A 15,322-nucleotide genomic window follows, 5' to 3' on the forward strand; every position below is an offset into this window, starting at 1 on the left:
GCATAAAATGTTGAAAAATTAAAGCAGACTTAGCTCCAAATCCACCTTCCCACTGATGATCCGATCTCGATTGTACAATCTTACAACATCTATGTAGTATAGGGGCTATATTAAGAATTAGTTTGAATTATATTCATTTATTTAACCCTCCTAATAAATAGATGTGGTAAAATGACACATGATTGTATAGTGAATGGGCACCCTTACACTGTGATCTCTAATAACACTCTACTTTAGGGCAGCTGAGGCCAGGTGATAAATGCTCAGCAGTTGTTAAAACTTGCATCCCTCTCTGTGAATTTACTTTTCACATCATTTTTTCTTTATAATAAGGATTCCATGCTTAACTTACGTACTGAATCCATAACTAAAGGATTGCACCAAGTAATTTGATTAAGGTGCCCATACACGTCACTTATCAACTATCTCCATCAGATGCAATCTGTCATCAAATCTGCCAAAGATCCATGTCCCAACATGGCCAACTGATCACAATTTCAAAACTATTGATCTCTCTAGACCATACATGTCAAACTCCGGCCCGCAGGCCAAATTTGGCCCTCAGAGCCATTACATTTGGCTCTCAAGTGGCTTCCTTACTTTTCATTATATTTGGCCCACTCTAGATCACCAGAGAAGCTATATTGCAGGTGAAGCCCTAGAACACCAGGAAAGCCATATGGGGGAGGTAGGGGGAAAGCAGGAATTATTTGGAAACTTTGTAGGGGAGAGTGGTGGCCTCTAATCCCCAGGGAACTGTATAGGGGAGGGATAACCACTAGACACCAGGGAACTGTTTAGGGGTTGGAAGGGGGCTATACGACACCTGGGAACTTTATAAGGGAGGAAGGTGGCCAGTAGACATTGTGGTTGGCCCATGACTAGGTCCCAGTGTACAATTTCATCCCGCTTTGTATTTGAGTTTGACACCCCTGCTCTAGAGTCTAGACGGAAACATTTCACTAAAAAAGTGGGTCAGGTGTACGGTGATAGCGGCAGTAGATTTGCCACCATTGAATGGACCCCCCAGGTCTCCTCCATCTAAATAGTGCTCCCCATGCCCCTGCAGAGTGTTGGCAGCATAGCACACTTACCTATCTATTTATGCCCTCCCTTCAGTGTTCTGACTCTATCTCCACCAGAGCACCTGTTCCCTGTTACCCAGCAACATACATGTTATGTGACAGGTTACTCTTATTTATTAGCAATCATTCTGAGTAAGACACAGGGAAACAAACCAAGGGCTTGTGGACACTGAAGATGCACAATAATGCATACATTTTTACTCATAAGTTGTTATCTGCTTCTCTTTCAGTTGCTATGCATTTTCTTGCACTTTTGAATGTTTATTGAATGTTGCAGTGCTTTGTGAAAATGTTTTCAGTTAAAATGCATAGATGTAAACTGACCCATAGGGAAACATTGACATTTCCTACACCTGCACTGCAACTATTTCAGTGTTATCCAGCCCTAATAGCTAGCTTGTGAGTGACTTATGAATGTTAAATGCAAATGCTTTAAGATAGATATGGTTATAGTAATCAACAAAGTCTTATAAAATACAATAATGTTTTGGTATAAATATAATTTGTGGTTTTCACAGGCGTTTCAGAAGACAAGATGTTCGGCATGGCAATGCAGCTCAGCAGTGTTCCGGTCAACAATTTAATGGTGAATCAACATACCAACAGTTCACATAAAATTGCTGAACAATTTAAAGAGAAACTGTAACCAAGAATTGAACTTCACCCCAATCAGTAGTTAATACCCCTTTCCCATGAGAAATCTTTTCCTTTTCACAAACGGATCTTCCGGGGGCTCTGTATGGCTGATATTGTGGTTAAACCCCTCCCACAGTGTGATGTCAGGACCATGGTTCTGACATCACACTGTGGGAGCCTTGTTACATTGTGGGAAATACTACAGCTGTTTCCAACTGCCAAAAAAGCAAGCAGCATCTCCTTCCACGGACATCACTTGCCAGCAGTAAAAATGTCACCATGTGATAATTGTCAGAATGTAAAACAGGGAAAGGAAAGATTTTACAACAGGCAAACAGTCTTTATAAACAAGAGGAAAAGTGGCCCTTTAAATAAGCACCAACCAGCTAGTGTCCAATATATAGTACAGAAAAACTTTATTATACACACAAGTTAAAGTCACAGCATATAGTTCATCTGAGGTATATAGAACACATCATCAAATTATAGTATATTATACCCATATGCTTATGCCAATGCACAAATAAAAACAATTAAAAACACATGGTTGCACCGCCAGGCCATCTAATCACTATTGCACATCCCCACAAATAAGCCAATCAATGAGGTATATATATATATATATATATATACATATATATATACACACGTATCTAACTCCACTCAGGGTTTATAATAAAACCCTTTAAGTGAAGGAACCCGGGTTCAGTCTAAAGTGCAGTGCATCAATGAAAAAACAAAACACATTTCATATAATAAATAGTGCAAATAGCAAAAGTTCATGTAAACCAACCTAAGACTAATGGGAGCAGCCCATAGATAAAGTGCGCAGAGTGAAAAAATAGAAGTGCAAAAGATAATACTTAGACTGGGTAAATATGAATAGATGGGAGTGCAGCGTGAGGAGGCAGGCAGGAGTTCCCCTCAGGATAGTCCCACTAGTACCGCGGACCCCCGTCCGCTTTCTCAAGGAGAGGAGAGCGTGCTGGTGCCGCCGCCATTGCCATCTCCGCTTAATGACAGGCAAACACTCACTAAATTATTTATACATAATTATTCTAATAATTAAGCACTTTTTTAAATTATTTTCACTGGATTTCCTCTTTAAATGTGTATTTATTGAATGACAAAATGTAACTGCAGTCCAGCAACGGCAGATCACATGACTTCAGTGGGCCTTGTCAAAAATGTGGTACAGTTACAGTCATAAAGCATAGTGATCACTGTGTGTGATATGTGGCAAAATATGTAGCAATATCATTTAACAAATTAATGTGAACCTCAATCCAACATAGGGGCAGGCTCAATTAATTACTCAAGTCCAAGGCCCACTCCATAAACAGCTGGACAAAGGTTCAGTTTAACACAAAAGAATTACAACTCAAACATAATAGCTATAAAGCAATGGGGTTCTTCAGTGTTGGTTATTATGTGAAGATTTGAAAAAAAATAAATGATCAATTTGAATATGAAGATTTTGAAAAAAAAACAAATGATCAGTGTAATGATTTGCTGTAATGTTGTACTCTACCATATTGCTCAGTGAGGGTACTCACAAGATAAAGTTGCTATGAAGGGCAATCAACCAAAATAGCCTTCAGAAGAATAATCATCTCTACTTGGGGAAAAGGATCTCCACTGTACATCGATCATAAAAAACACAGGCTGGAACCTGTCAGCTAGAAACAGCTGGCAGGAGGCCGACCTCCTACAGAGGGTAACAAACATTACAAACACAATGGGAGGAAGAGGCAACAAAAAAAAATTAAATACTTTAAAAATCTTAAAATGAAATATAAGGAATGGATGTCATAAGGGTGACACGGACAATTGGACATAGTGTAAAATTGGGACATTTATTTGCACTATGGCAATGTGACCATATACAACTAACTTCATCAGGCCAATTATCAGTGGCGGTAATATCAGTAATAGTGCTCAATACCAGGCTATTTAAGGATTTTAATGTATTTTATCCCTTCTAGATGCCTCTTTCCCCCATTGTGTTTTAATATGAATGTTTGGCAGTCACAAGTGGAAGAGCACAAAAATAAAAAGTTGGGAAATTTAGTACCACATGCGCCCTGTTTACACTAAGATCCCAGAACAGCCACTCGTAGGGCTGGATGACACTGAAACACGGCAACAATGACTACTGCAATGCCTTTGACTGAAACACAATGCGAAGTGATAGAAAGGTCCAGAACCAGGTCACAGAGTCCCTAGATTGAAAAGCAGTCTTGTAGGCTAATGCAGATGGCATACATGACCTAGGAGAAGGCTGGAGGAAAAATCAGGAGTCTTAAAGACCGTGAATGAAGAATAGTGATGCTGGGACTGGGTTCAGCAGGAATCATGGCTCTAGGTACTCAAACAAGGATGTAGACCCTGACACCGCAGTAATACTCGAAAACTAAGGTACACTAGTATCTGGAACACTTAGAACTGGACTTGTCACTCACATACAAACTGATCTGTGCTCATCATCCAGAGCCCTCAAGTAGACAAAAAGTAGGTGCTAAAGGGGTGTAATCAAACAACACATACCAACATTAACCCTTTGCACTCATAAATTCCTGTGCTTTGTCACCTGTAAATCAAGCAGCAATATAGACCACTAATGTTAAAATCGAGCAAAAGTAGTTTACAAAAAAAAAAACAGTGTTTTGCAACTATGTTTAATCAACTGTTCTACAATGAAAACAGCTATCTAATCACAGATCACGCTGGATGGACTGTGTTACTAAAAGTATATGCACACTTAAGGCTCGTACACACATCTGACTGATGCCAACGACGGGTCCGTTGGCACTTCCCGCCGGGTGGGTTTTAAGCAGACAGTACAGCGTGTGTACAGTCTGTCGGCGGACTGAAAAGGCTGTTTCTGAACGATCCGCCAGGCGGATCATTCAGAAACAGCCTTATCAGTCCGCCGACAGACTGTACACACCCTGTACTGTCTGCTGAAAACCCGCCGAGCGGGAGGTGCCGACGGACCCGTCGTTGGCTTCAGTCAGACGTGTGTACGAGCCTTAACTGAAGAAAACTACAGTATTTTACTGTTCTTTCACTCTGCTATCTATTCTTGATATGAGATTGCCATAGGACCCAACAACAACCAGACAAAAAACTGATCAGTAGGTGGAGTTAATAATATGTAGTAGTGGTATGGCCTAGTGGAGAATTAAGGTTGAATCTGGAAACTGGCTATAATAATACACGTACTGCAGATGTCCCAGCTAGATTGGTAAATTGGGTCACATTATAAATGAATCAACAACATTGGTTTATCTGCTCGTATTCTGGGAATCCACATTGTCCAGATTCTGCTTAGATAATTTCCATATAGCTGTCACAAGCAAAATCCAGCTGGACCATGAATATGGAAATTGTCATGGCCGTCTTATTAATACAAGGTCCAGGTGGCTTATACCAGACGATCAGGAAGTCCAGTAGGACACCTGCCACCCCCAACATTAATTAAAGAAGCAATACTACTATTTATTATATGTTGTTTTGTATTTTCTCCTTACAGAAAGAGTACTGTATATATAACTGGGAAATAGTTAGGAATATTGATTTCTGATATTTAAGTCAAAATTTGGCAAGTTTAAGATAGGAGTCAGGCATTCACTATAAAAAAATTAGACTTACAATTTTAAATTTTTCTAAAAAAATAGCCTAACAAAGTGTTCATAGTGTTAATTAATGTTAAACGAGAGTCAGAGCTGAGACAGAAAATTCACAAGTGGGATGACAAGAATAGCTTATGTTGTCCTGATAATCAGATGTTAAAATGGTTAATATGTATGAAGAACACAATAACAACTAGAGACATTTTCCATTGTACTGCATATGAAACCAATGCTTAAGCTTTATATGCAGGATCACTTTGTTAGAAGCTATACAAAACATATGGAAAATATTGCTGTGTCAAGATCTAATAAAAAAATCTGAGAAGAGCATCTTTTCACTGCTAATACTGTGTATAATAGCTAAAATTATCCCTCTAGGAGAATCCCTGCAAAAGACTGAAGAGTACGCAGTATATGGCGTTGAACATAACTCTTCTCTATTGGAATGCATGCCTCGTTCTCTGCAGTCTAAAGTCATCTGGTTTGTACAGAAAGCACACGAGTCAACGAAAGAGGAGGTAATGCAGCTCATACATTGAAAGCGCGATAAAGACAAAATAGCCAGTCTGATGTTAAATTATGAGTAAATCCTTTTCCTAGTATATAGTTAGCATAATGCATACTTTATGTTACTTGACATGACATAATAGTATATGTTATAGACAAACAGTACCTTTATAATATGGTTTGCATAATGTCCAATATTGTTATTATAAAAAGCTCAGCTCTGACTGAATGATGACAGATCATTGTTAAGGTCATGTAATGAAATCCCACCAGGAATCAGGGGCTTAACTATATTGCTTTAGGGTCAGTCATCACTTTTCCCAGTCAAATAATTCAATTGAAAACCTTAAAGAGTCACTGTAGGGTCATATAACAGAATGCAGTAAACTATTCAGGATTATGGTAATTTTCCTGGTTTCAGCATCAGAAACACTTCCTACATCTCTATATTACTCTTTCGGTATGTAGACCCACACTCTCAGTGATGCCTAGCCTGGGCTGTTTAGCTATGTAGAATTCTCCTCCCAGAGCATTCTGGCAGACCAAACATTATTTTCACTGGCTTCTGAATTGTCAGAAACAAACATTCTGCAGAGCTGCACCTGACAGGACTAAAGATGTCCCCACCTGTGATCCATATCAGAATGCAAATCAGTGTTAGAAAAGGTAACACTGGCTAAATAATTTATAAATGAATGCAGATAATTTCGGACTTACTAATGCCCGACTTACGAACGACCCACCGATATGCAAATTTGGTGATTCTAGCTTGTATCAGGGCTTTGCTATTAACCTCTAAAGGTGGGCATGCAAATGTCTTTAAAAACAACCATTTAAAAAGTGTTTGCGCAAAATACGTATTTTTGGTTGACTATTTCACACTTGATCTTTCAGGTTTTAGTACACTTTTTACACCTTTTTTGGAAGAAATTGTGGCTGCAGAGATGCCTTGAAAGTTTTAGAAGTTCACCTGCCCATTAAAGTCTATGGAGCTTGCCATGAACGGTCGGTTCATGAACATAAAATTTTAATGTACGGCCATCTCTACTCTGAACTGAGTCCAACACTGCCCATCCTCCTCTCTCTCCATCACCTTCTGGCTCTTGTGCACAGCAGTGCCATACACTAGAGGGAGCAGGAAGCGGAGTGGATAGTAGAGTTGGGCCGAACGGTTCGCCTGCGAACGGTTCCATGCGAACTTCAGTGGTTCGCGTTCGCGTCCCGCAGGCGAAGTTTTGCGGAAGTTCGGTTCGCCCCATAATGCACCATGAGGGTCCACTTTGACCCTCTACATCACAGTCAGCAGGCCCAGTGTAGCCAATTAGGCTACCCTAGCCCCTGGAGCCACTCCCCCCCTAATAAAAGGCAGGCAGCGGCGGCCATTACACTCACTCGTGTGCCTGCGTTAGTGAGAGTAGGGCGAGCTGCTGCAGACTGTCTCTCATAGGGAAAGATTAGTTAGGCTTAGCTTGTTCCTGGCTGCATATCTGTCCTGTTCAGTGAGCCCACCATACCTGCATACCTGTTCAGTGAACCTGCCGCTGCATACCTGTTCTGTGAACCCACCACTGCATACCTGTACTGTGAACCCACCACTGCATACCTGTTCAGTGAACCCACCACTGCATACCTGTTCAGTGAACCCACCACTGCATACCTGTTCAGTGAACCTGCCACTGCATACCTGTTCAGTGAACCCGCCACTGCATACCTGTTCTGTTCAGTGAACCCGCCACTGTATACCTGTTCTGTTCAGTGAACCTGCCACTGCATACCTGTTCTGTGAGCCCACCACTGCATACCTGTTCTGTTCAGTGAACCCGCCACTGCATACCTGTTCTGTTCAGTGAACCCGCCACTGCATACCTGTTCTGTTCAGTGAACCCGCCACTGCATACCTGTTCTGTTCAGTGAACCCGCCACTGTATACCTGTTCAGTTAACCCGCCACTGTATACCTGTTCTGTTCAGTGAACCCGCCACTGTATACCTGTTCTGTTCAGTGAACCCGCCACTGTATACCTGTTCAGTGAACCTGCCACTGCATACCTGTTCTGTGAACCCACCACTGCATACCTGTTCTGTTCTGTGAACCCACCACTGCATACCTGTTCTGTTCAGTGAACCCGCCACTGCATACCTGTTCTGTTCAGTGAACCCGCCACTGCATACCTGTTCTGTTCAGTGAACCCGCCACTGTATACCTGTTCAGTTAACCCGCCACTGCATACCTGTTGTGTTCAGTGAACCCGCCACTGTATACCTGTTCTGTTCAGTGAACCCACCACTGTATACCTGTTCTGTGAACCTGCCACTGCATACCTGTTCTGTGAACCCGCCGCCACTGCATACCCGCCTAGATGAGTGTCTCGGTGGGCACACCCACGATAATAAGGTCGTTGCCTCATTGTGGTCAGACCAAATTTGATCAGCTGGACAGTCACTGTTCTGTCTTTCGGCTACATCAGCCAGGCGACCATATGGGCTGTAAAGCCACTAAAACCTGCACTCTCGCCATGGTGCGCACCAGTCCAGCACGGCCGTCACTCCACAAACAGCTGTTTGCGGTGCGTTACACAGTGAGTTTGGTGTGTCAGTGTGAAGCAGTACCTTAATTACACTACCTGATTGATGTATACACATGCAAGATGTTTTAAAGCACTTTAGGCCTGTCATTTAGCATTCAATGTGATTTCTACCCTTAAAACGCTGCTTTGCGTCAAATCCAGATTTTTCCCGGGGACTTTTGGCATGTATCCCACTCCTCCACCTGGGGGTCCAGGTGTTAGACCCCTTGAAACATCTTTTCCATCACTTTTGTGGCCAGCATAATTTTTTTTTTTTTCAAAGTTCGCATCCCCATTGAAGTCTATTGCGGTTTGCGAACTTTTACGCGAACCGAACCTTACGCGGAAGTTCGCGAACCCGGTTCGCGAACCCGGTTCGCGAACCTAAAATCGGAGGTTTGGCCCCACTCTAGTGGATAGACAGACAGTGCTGGAAGGTTAATTAAGCACTACTGATGCTGCAGGAGGAGCTCCACAAAGCTGGGGGGGCAGAGGACTAGAGGGGGACAGAAACAAAGAAGGGGAAAAATCAGCACAGAGGAGAAAAAAGAGAGGCACAAAGGGGAGACAAAGTCACAGAGGGGAATTAAGGGAAATAGAGGCCCACAGAGGAGGAACAAAGGCACAGAAGGGGACAGAGAGGCAAAGAAGGGGACAGAGAGGCACAGAGGGGGACTGAGAGAAACAGAAGTGGACAGAAAAGCACAGAAGGGGAAAGAGACGGACAGAGAAACACAGAAGAGGCAAAGAGGCACAGAAGAAAACAGAGAGGCACAGAGGGGGACATCAGAGGCAAAGGTGGACACATAGAAGGCACAGGGGACAGAGTTGGAACAGTGTTCTGACTTAAAGAGTAACTGTTAGGCATGAAAAACAAAATCAATTCTCTATTTCTATCTGTTAATCATATAAAAGGAATGCTAAAAAGGCAATGCATAACTTTAAAATCAATCTTACTTTTTTATTGCAGAGATTAATCCTCATGTCCCCAGCTCCTTAGTACGCAGCCAGTAATCAGCCGCAAAAGAGAAGTTGCAGTGCAGGCTGGGGCAGGGGAAGTTTCTGCACAGACACAGCTAGTTCAGCCTGATTGGCTGCAGCCTGTGGCACCCTCACTCCTTTTCCTCTTATTGGCTGCCTCCCATGACTGTCCGTGTCTGCCCCCTCCCCACACTCCAGCCTGACAGCATCTCCGCTGATTCATGTGGGCAGTGGCTGCCACCACTGCATCGCATCCATGGGGACCGCGTCTCGTCAGTACAGGGCAATGAAGTGTAATGGTGTTCAAGCTTCCAGTAACATGTAGTGGACTAAAAAATAAGAACTCTATTGAACAGTTGGATATTCATAGTACACAGTTTTATTTTTCTGCATGTTTTTTCATAAATTACCCCCTTAAAGAGAATCTGTAACATCAAAACGTCCCCTGGGGGGTACTCACCTCAGGTGGGGGAAGCTTCAGGATCCTAATGAGGCTTCCCACGCCGCAGCCCTCAGTACAGCCGTGATGTAAATATTTACCTTACCTGCGCAGACGCTCTGGTGGCTGTCAGCTCCAAAGTAGGCGGAAATACCCGATTGCCGTCGGGTCTGCTCTACTGCGCAGGCGCAAGTCTCCGGCGCCTGCGCAGTAGAGCGGACCCGACGGAGATCGGGTATTTCCGTCTAGTTCGGAGCCGAAAGCAGCCACAGCGCCCCCGCTGGAGCTTGGAAAGGTAAATATTGAATTGACAGTCGGGTCTGCAGCTGCAGCGAGACCCCCGTGGGACAGAGGACGGCATGGGAAGCCTCATTAGGATCCCGAGGCTTCCCTCACCCGAGGTGAGTACCCCCCAGGGGATCTTTTTGATGTTACAGTGTCTCTTTTTGATGATACAGTGTCTCTTTAAACTCACTAATACGATGAATGATGCAGAGCTTTTATGGAGTTTTGCTTTCAGTTTGGCATTTCTTATTTATTTTTTGTAAAGGCCCAAAGCTGTAAGCACTTGATGGCTTTTCATGAGCTAGAAGTGAAGTCCATCATGTGTCTAAAACAGGTCAGAGCTTATTATTTCTGAAAGTGGAAAATCTGTTTCTCGATTATAGTAAATGTCAATGTTTTCAGAAATGGTTGGAAAATCTACAAAACCTTTCTATGCGCATGCAAATAAACAGGAACCAAATAAACAAAATTATAATTTTCCTTCATAGGTGAAAACAGGCGAAGGAGTTATCATGACCGATTTTGGTCTTCTGTTTCTGAAGCTACATAGAACGGACGCTGGCATGTATTTCTGCCAAACCATTGAGCGTGGTTTTGTTCACGTAATCAGAAAAATTAGGCTGGAGATTGTAGAGGAGGACCGTGTGGATGAAATGTTTAACAAGGAAGAAGAGGAAGAACCTGTAATTCAAAAAATGCCCTGTCCTGCAGCAGCCAGCATCCCACACTCCTCTAAACCATGGTATAAAGAGTTTTTGCAGCTTATAGGATACAGCAATTTTCAAAAAGTTGAGGAATATTGTGAAAAAGTGTGGTGTACTGATAAGAAAAGAAAAAAGCTAAAACCTTCTAACAAATGGAAATATTCACAACAACAGGAGCGAAAGTCAAGGGGGAAAACAGACCATCACCGCATGCCGAGACATATACTAGAACCATAGACTTGCGTTTCCTTTCTACGGTTTATGACTGTGAAGGCAATAATTTACAACAGTGATGAAGATTTCCAACCAGCTGGACACGTGTGGACTTCAGAAGTAAAATATCCACAAAAATAAGGACTTAGCTGGCATTATGTAAATACTTTTATATATATTTTATTCCTCAAGGGATTGTAAGTGTGTCAACAACCATACTTTTAATATGGTATAAAGGGTATTATTTTGTGTTTCATGTTTAGTTTTATATTATGTGAAGCATTTCCATTTCCCTAATTCTCCTGTAAGCACAATAAGGACAGTTCACTGTATTAGACAGCCATTCATTTTATTGTTCAGCTATAAATAATGTGAATGCTGTATTAATGGATGCAGTTGTTACAAAAGAATGCAATTGTGGCTCAGTCACATTAAAACTACATTTTGGCCAGAAACTTTAACACCTGACCCTATTTTTATTTTTATTTTTAACTCTAGGTTGTGTGGAAAAGAGTAAGAATATCTGCTAAATTACTTGTGGTACCTATCCAGCAAATGGTTCTTTTCCATGTTCTCAACCTCTTATTGCTAAATGTAATAGCTCTGCTAACACAGTGCAACCTTTATTTTGAAGTCAATAGAGCATTTAAGCTCAGTAAACAGGGAACCTGAGCTATAAAAATCTTAATTTTCCATCCTGATTGAGTGGAAAACGTGTGTACTGCAAACACTTCTCAAACTACTTTAACCCTTTATTAACCACTTCGGTACCAGCAGTCTCTGCCCCCTTAAGGACCAGAAGCTGCTGGTAAATCACCGTTTCCCGACGAATTGCCACAAAAATCTGCCGCTCCCGCCAGTCACACCATTCTGTCCCAGCCGCAGGCTCCTCTCTCTGCCGTCTCTATGACGGCAGAGCGCGGTGCGCTGGTCAGGAGCCGCTTTCATTGGCTCCTGACCCTGTCAGTCAATGTAAGCCAATAGGATTGGCTTACAGTGATGACAGGGCCAGGAGCCAATAAAAACGGCTCCTGACCTGCACACAGTGCTCTGCCGTCATAGAGAAGGCAGGGCGGGTGAATTGCGGCGGGGTCAAAGTTTCGAGATCGACGGTAACCGCGACGACGTGTGGTTAGTGGGACATTGAACCTACGTCCAGTCTGGGCCACAGCGCCACCTACTGGACGTAGATTCAACCTACGTCGGTCCGGATCCGGTTAAACAAAAACAAGCCTAAAGTAAACAAAAAACAAATGCCCATTACTTACCTGGGGCTTCTTCCAGCTCCCTGAAGTTCTCCTTCTCCCTTGCCCTCATCCCATGCTCAGCCATTCTTCCTCTGTCTCCCTCTCTAATCCGGCCAACTGACGAGTTGGCCTGCCACTGTGCATGCACGCCACTCTATCACACTCCCACAGCAGGGAGCATTCTACACATGTGTGCTACCAATTTTTACTTACTGCACAAGTGCAGAGCACTCCTAGCCATGGGAGAGTGATAGAGGATGCACATGGCACAGGGCCACACATCCAGCATTAGAGGGGGACACCGCAGGGACGGCAGAGAGTGTGATGATGGCGAGGGACCAGGAAAACTTCAGGGGGCTGGAAAAAGCTGCAGGTAAGTAAATGGGCAGATTTTTATTTTTTTTTTACTTTAGGTTTCCTTTAAGTAAATCAACGGGTCAAGATATTAAAGAACATGTTAAAAAAAAAACTACAGTATAGCATGTCTCCTCTCCCAAAACCCATTAACCCACGTGCAGGTTGTTATTTCCCAGGAAATATGGAACCACTCATGTGGAGCTCTTCTTCCTTACAATATCAGCCCATAATGTCCATAACATAGGGAGTGCCCTGCAAAAGAGGGTTACAAAACATCCCCTCTTTGCACAGCACTCTAAACAAAGGTTATAGACAAGAAGTTAAACCCCGCCACTGTCCACAAGAGCTGAGAGTAACTATCTCCACACATGTGGAATCTTGGAGCATTCTTTAACAATGAAGGGGCTCTGAGATATCAATGTCTTCCTAGGTAAATGGGTCAAGCAATGATTTTTAACTCTTTAATTATTTAAAAAAAAAAGATCTAATAGTAATAATAATATAAACTTTCTGCAAAATTAATATACCAATGAATTTTTTACTAAAAATATACATTTGAATACATATTTTTTGTCTTTTTCACTTGTACTTCTCTCACTTCTTTCTTCTTTTGAATACATTTTCTTCACAGGTTGTTATGAATACTTCAGACTTCTGGCATTTTTATCTGTATACTTCCTTCTTCCTTATTGACTTTCTGCTTTTCTATTTGTCTAGTCTTCAGTTTTTCTATTCTTCTTTTCTAAATTGCTTGCTGCTGTTTACCATCTGTTCTCTTCACATCCTGCTATAAGTCTGATCAGAAGCCCTTTTAGCTGCTCTGTTCATTTTAATTTCTTACCAAGCTTCCTCCTGGCCAATCTTGTGGACCAAAGGGGATTTAGCAGGAAAATTGTAGCAGGAAAATAATCCCACAATCGGGAATTCAGTTTGTTTGTTTGTTTGTTTTTTTATTTGTTAACGTTTCTGATTGCCACATACATGGAGGTAGTTCCTTCATCTTTTGGGCACAAATGTAGGGATGAGCAACTTTACGGACTATTTGGGGTGGTATTGCATGTATGTGGCAAGTTTTGTCATTGTAAATTTGCAAAAGCCAGGTAACCTTCCCTGACACAATTGACTCTCATTGACTCTAATGCTGGATCCACACGGTGCGTTCGCGCACTCGATTTCCCGCTCGATTCCCGTTGATTCCCGTCGATTCGTTTATTTCCAAAATGTCCGATTTGGATTTCAATGGATTGTTAGGTCGATTCGCATGCAAAGTATGCCAAATCGACCTAACGATCCATCGAAATCCAAATCGGACATGTTTGAAATAAACGAATCGACGGGAATCGAGCGGGAAATCGAGTGCGCGAATGCACCGTGTGGATCCAGCATAAGAGATTCAAAAAAATTCATAGCTGAAAAATCTGTTTGAAGTGAACTGGCTCTTAAAAGCTATATGAAATGTATTTTCTTTGTAATTTATTCTCTTACAGTATACTGAACAACATTTTGATTAATATTTTATATACATGCACATGTGAAAAACACATTTAATTATTTAAAATGTATTATACAGAAGTGTACTATATGCTATCAGCTGTACATTGCTATTAGGGTAAATTATAAGCACATATATGTTACATGTCTTAAATAGTGTGAACCATCAGTGGACTGATATGGAATAAATCTGTTTTGGGTAGACAGTTTTAGGTAGACAGTTTTGGGTAGACAGGAACTGATGGGTTCAATCACTTTGCAGTATTATGAACTTAGATTTGAAGATCTCTCTGTCTGAGTTCCTTTGTTTACATACATGCCATTCTCACATTCTCTGTTCTCTATTTTCGATTTAATTTATATTCTAAAGACTTAATCAAGAGAAATAAGACTATAATAAACAGTAGAGCTGGAAACTTTGTGCAAAAACATCAACAAACTATTCTGCCCAAAGGTGTTCACTTACAATTTTGAAATATCTACCCAAATGGTAATGTTATGGCACTTCTGTGAAGGCTTTTATATTACCATGGATGTGTACACAATCTTGCTTCAAGGCATAATGGATGTGTGCACAATTTTGCTTTAAGGCATAAGGGGCCTAAGGCGATATCACTGTGGTCCGTACTTTTACAACTTTAAGAACCATTTAAAAAACAATGTAGCACATTTTATATTTTTAGTGGAAATGTTAGAATAGTGAAGTATAACTTTAAGCAAGCTAAAAAAAAAAATCTGTATACTCACTTTGGGCACTGTACCTGTTCTTTCCAGCTCTCCCCTTCTAACACAAAAACCTGTCTTTATCACCCTGCTCCACCTTCAGCCCCATCTGTGATCTTGTGATGCTGCCAATATATGTAGTACTTTGCTGCTACTCATAGGAAATCTATGGAATATGCTCCCGTTGCTTTTCTAAAGCTTGGTTGCTTCAAAGGGGAGGGGATCACAAATAATTGTTCTTGTGATTTTACATAGACAAGAATTCTTCAAATTAATTGAAAATGTTACTTAATAATCCAGCAGCACTATATGTTTCAGGCATAAGTTTTATAGAACCAAAAGAAGTTAAAATCCAGCTGTTGGTGTCCCCTAAAGAGACCCGCAATGTATGTTTACTACCCACTTTTTAACACAATGGGCCCAATCAAATTCATTTTTCTCCTAAGTTTTCTC

At 41.7% G+C, this 15,322-nt stretch overlaps 1 protein-coding gene across 2 annotated transcripts in view; it reads left to right on the forward strand.

Annotated features, from left to right (window-relative positions):
* The window catches only part of SEMA3E (semaphorin 3E), a 246,534-nt gene extending 234,531 nt beyond the window's left edge, over nt 1–12,003 (forward strand). Inside the window, exons 15-17 of one of the 2 annotated variants that reach the window (XM_068272670.1) lie at nt 1,604–1,671; nt 5,735–5,874; nt 10,623–12,003. In XM_068272670.1, the coding sequence (XP_068128771.1) occupies nt 1,604–1,671; nt 5,735–5,874; nt 10,623–11,075 (661 nt within the window). In that variant the 3' untranslated portion in view covers nt 11,076–12,003. The remainder of the gene's footprint in view (nt 1–1,603; nt 1,672–5,734; nt 5,875–10,622) is intronic. The other variant, XM_068272671.1, reaches the window with a different exon arrangement.
* Nucleotides 12,004–15,322: the final 3,319 nt, after the last annotated feature.

The sequence above is a fragment of the Hyperolius riggenbachi genome, chromosome 3, assembly GCF_040937935.1.
Source record: "Hyperolius riggenbachi isolate aHypRig1 chromosome 3, aHypRig1.pri, whole genome shotgun sequence".
NCBI classification, from domain to species: Eukaryota; Metazoa; Chordata; class Amphibia; order Anura; family Hyperoliidae; genus Hyperolius; species Hyperolius riggenbachi.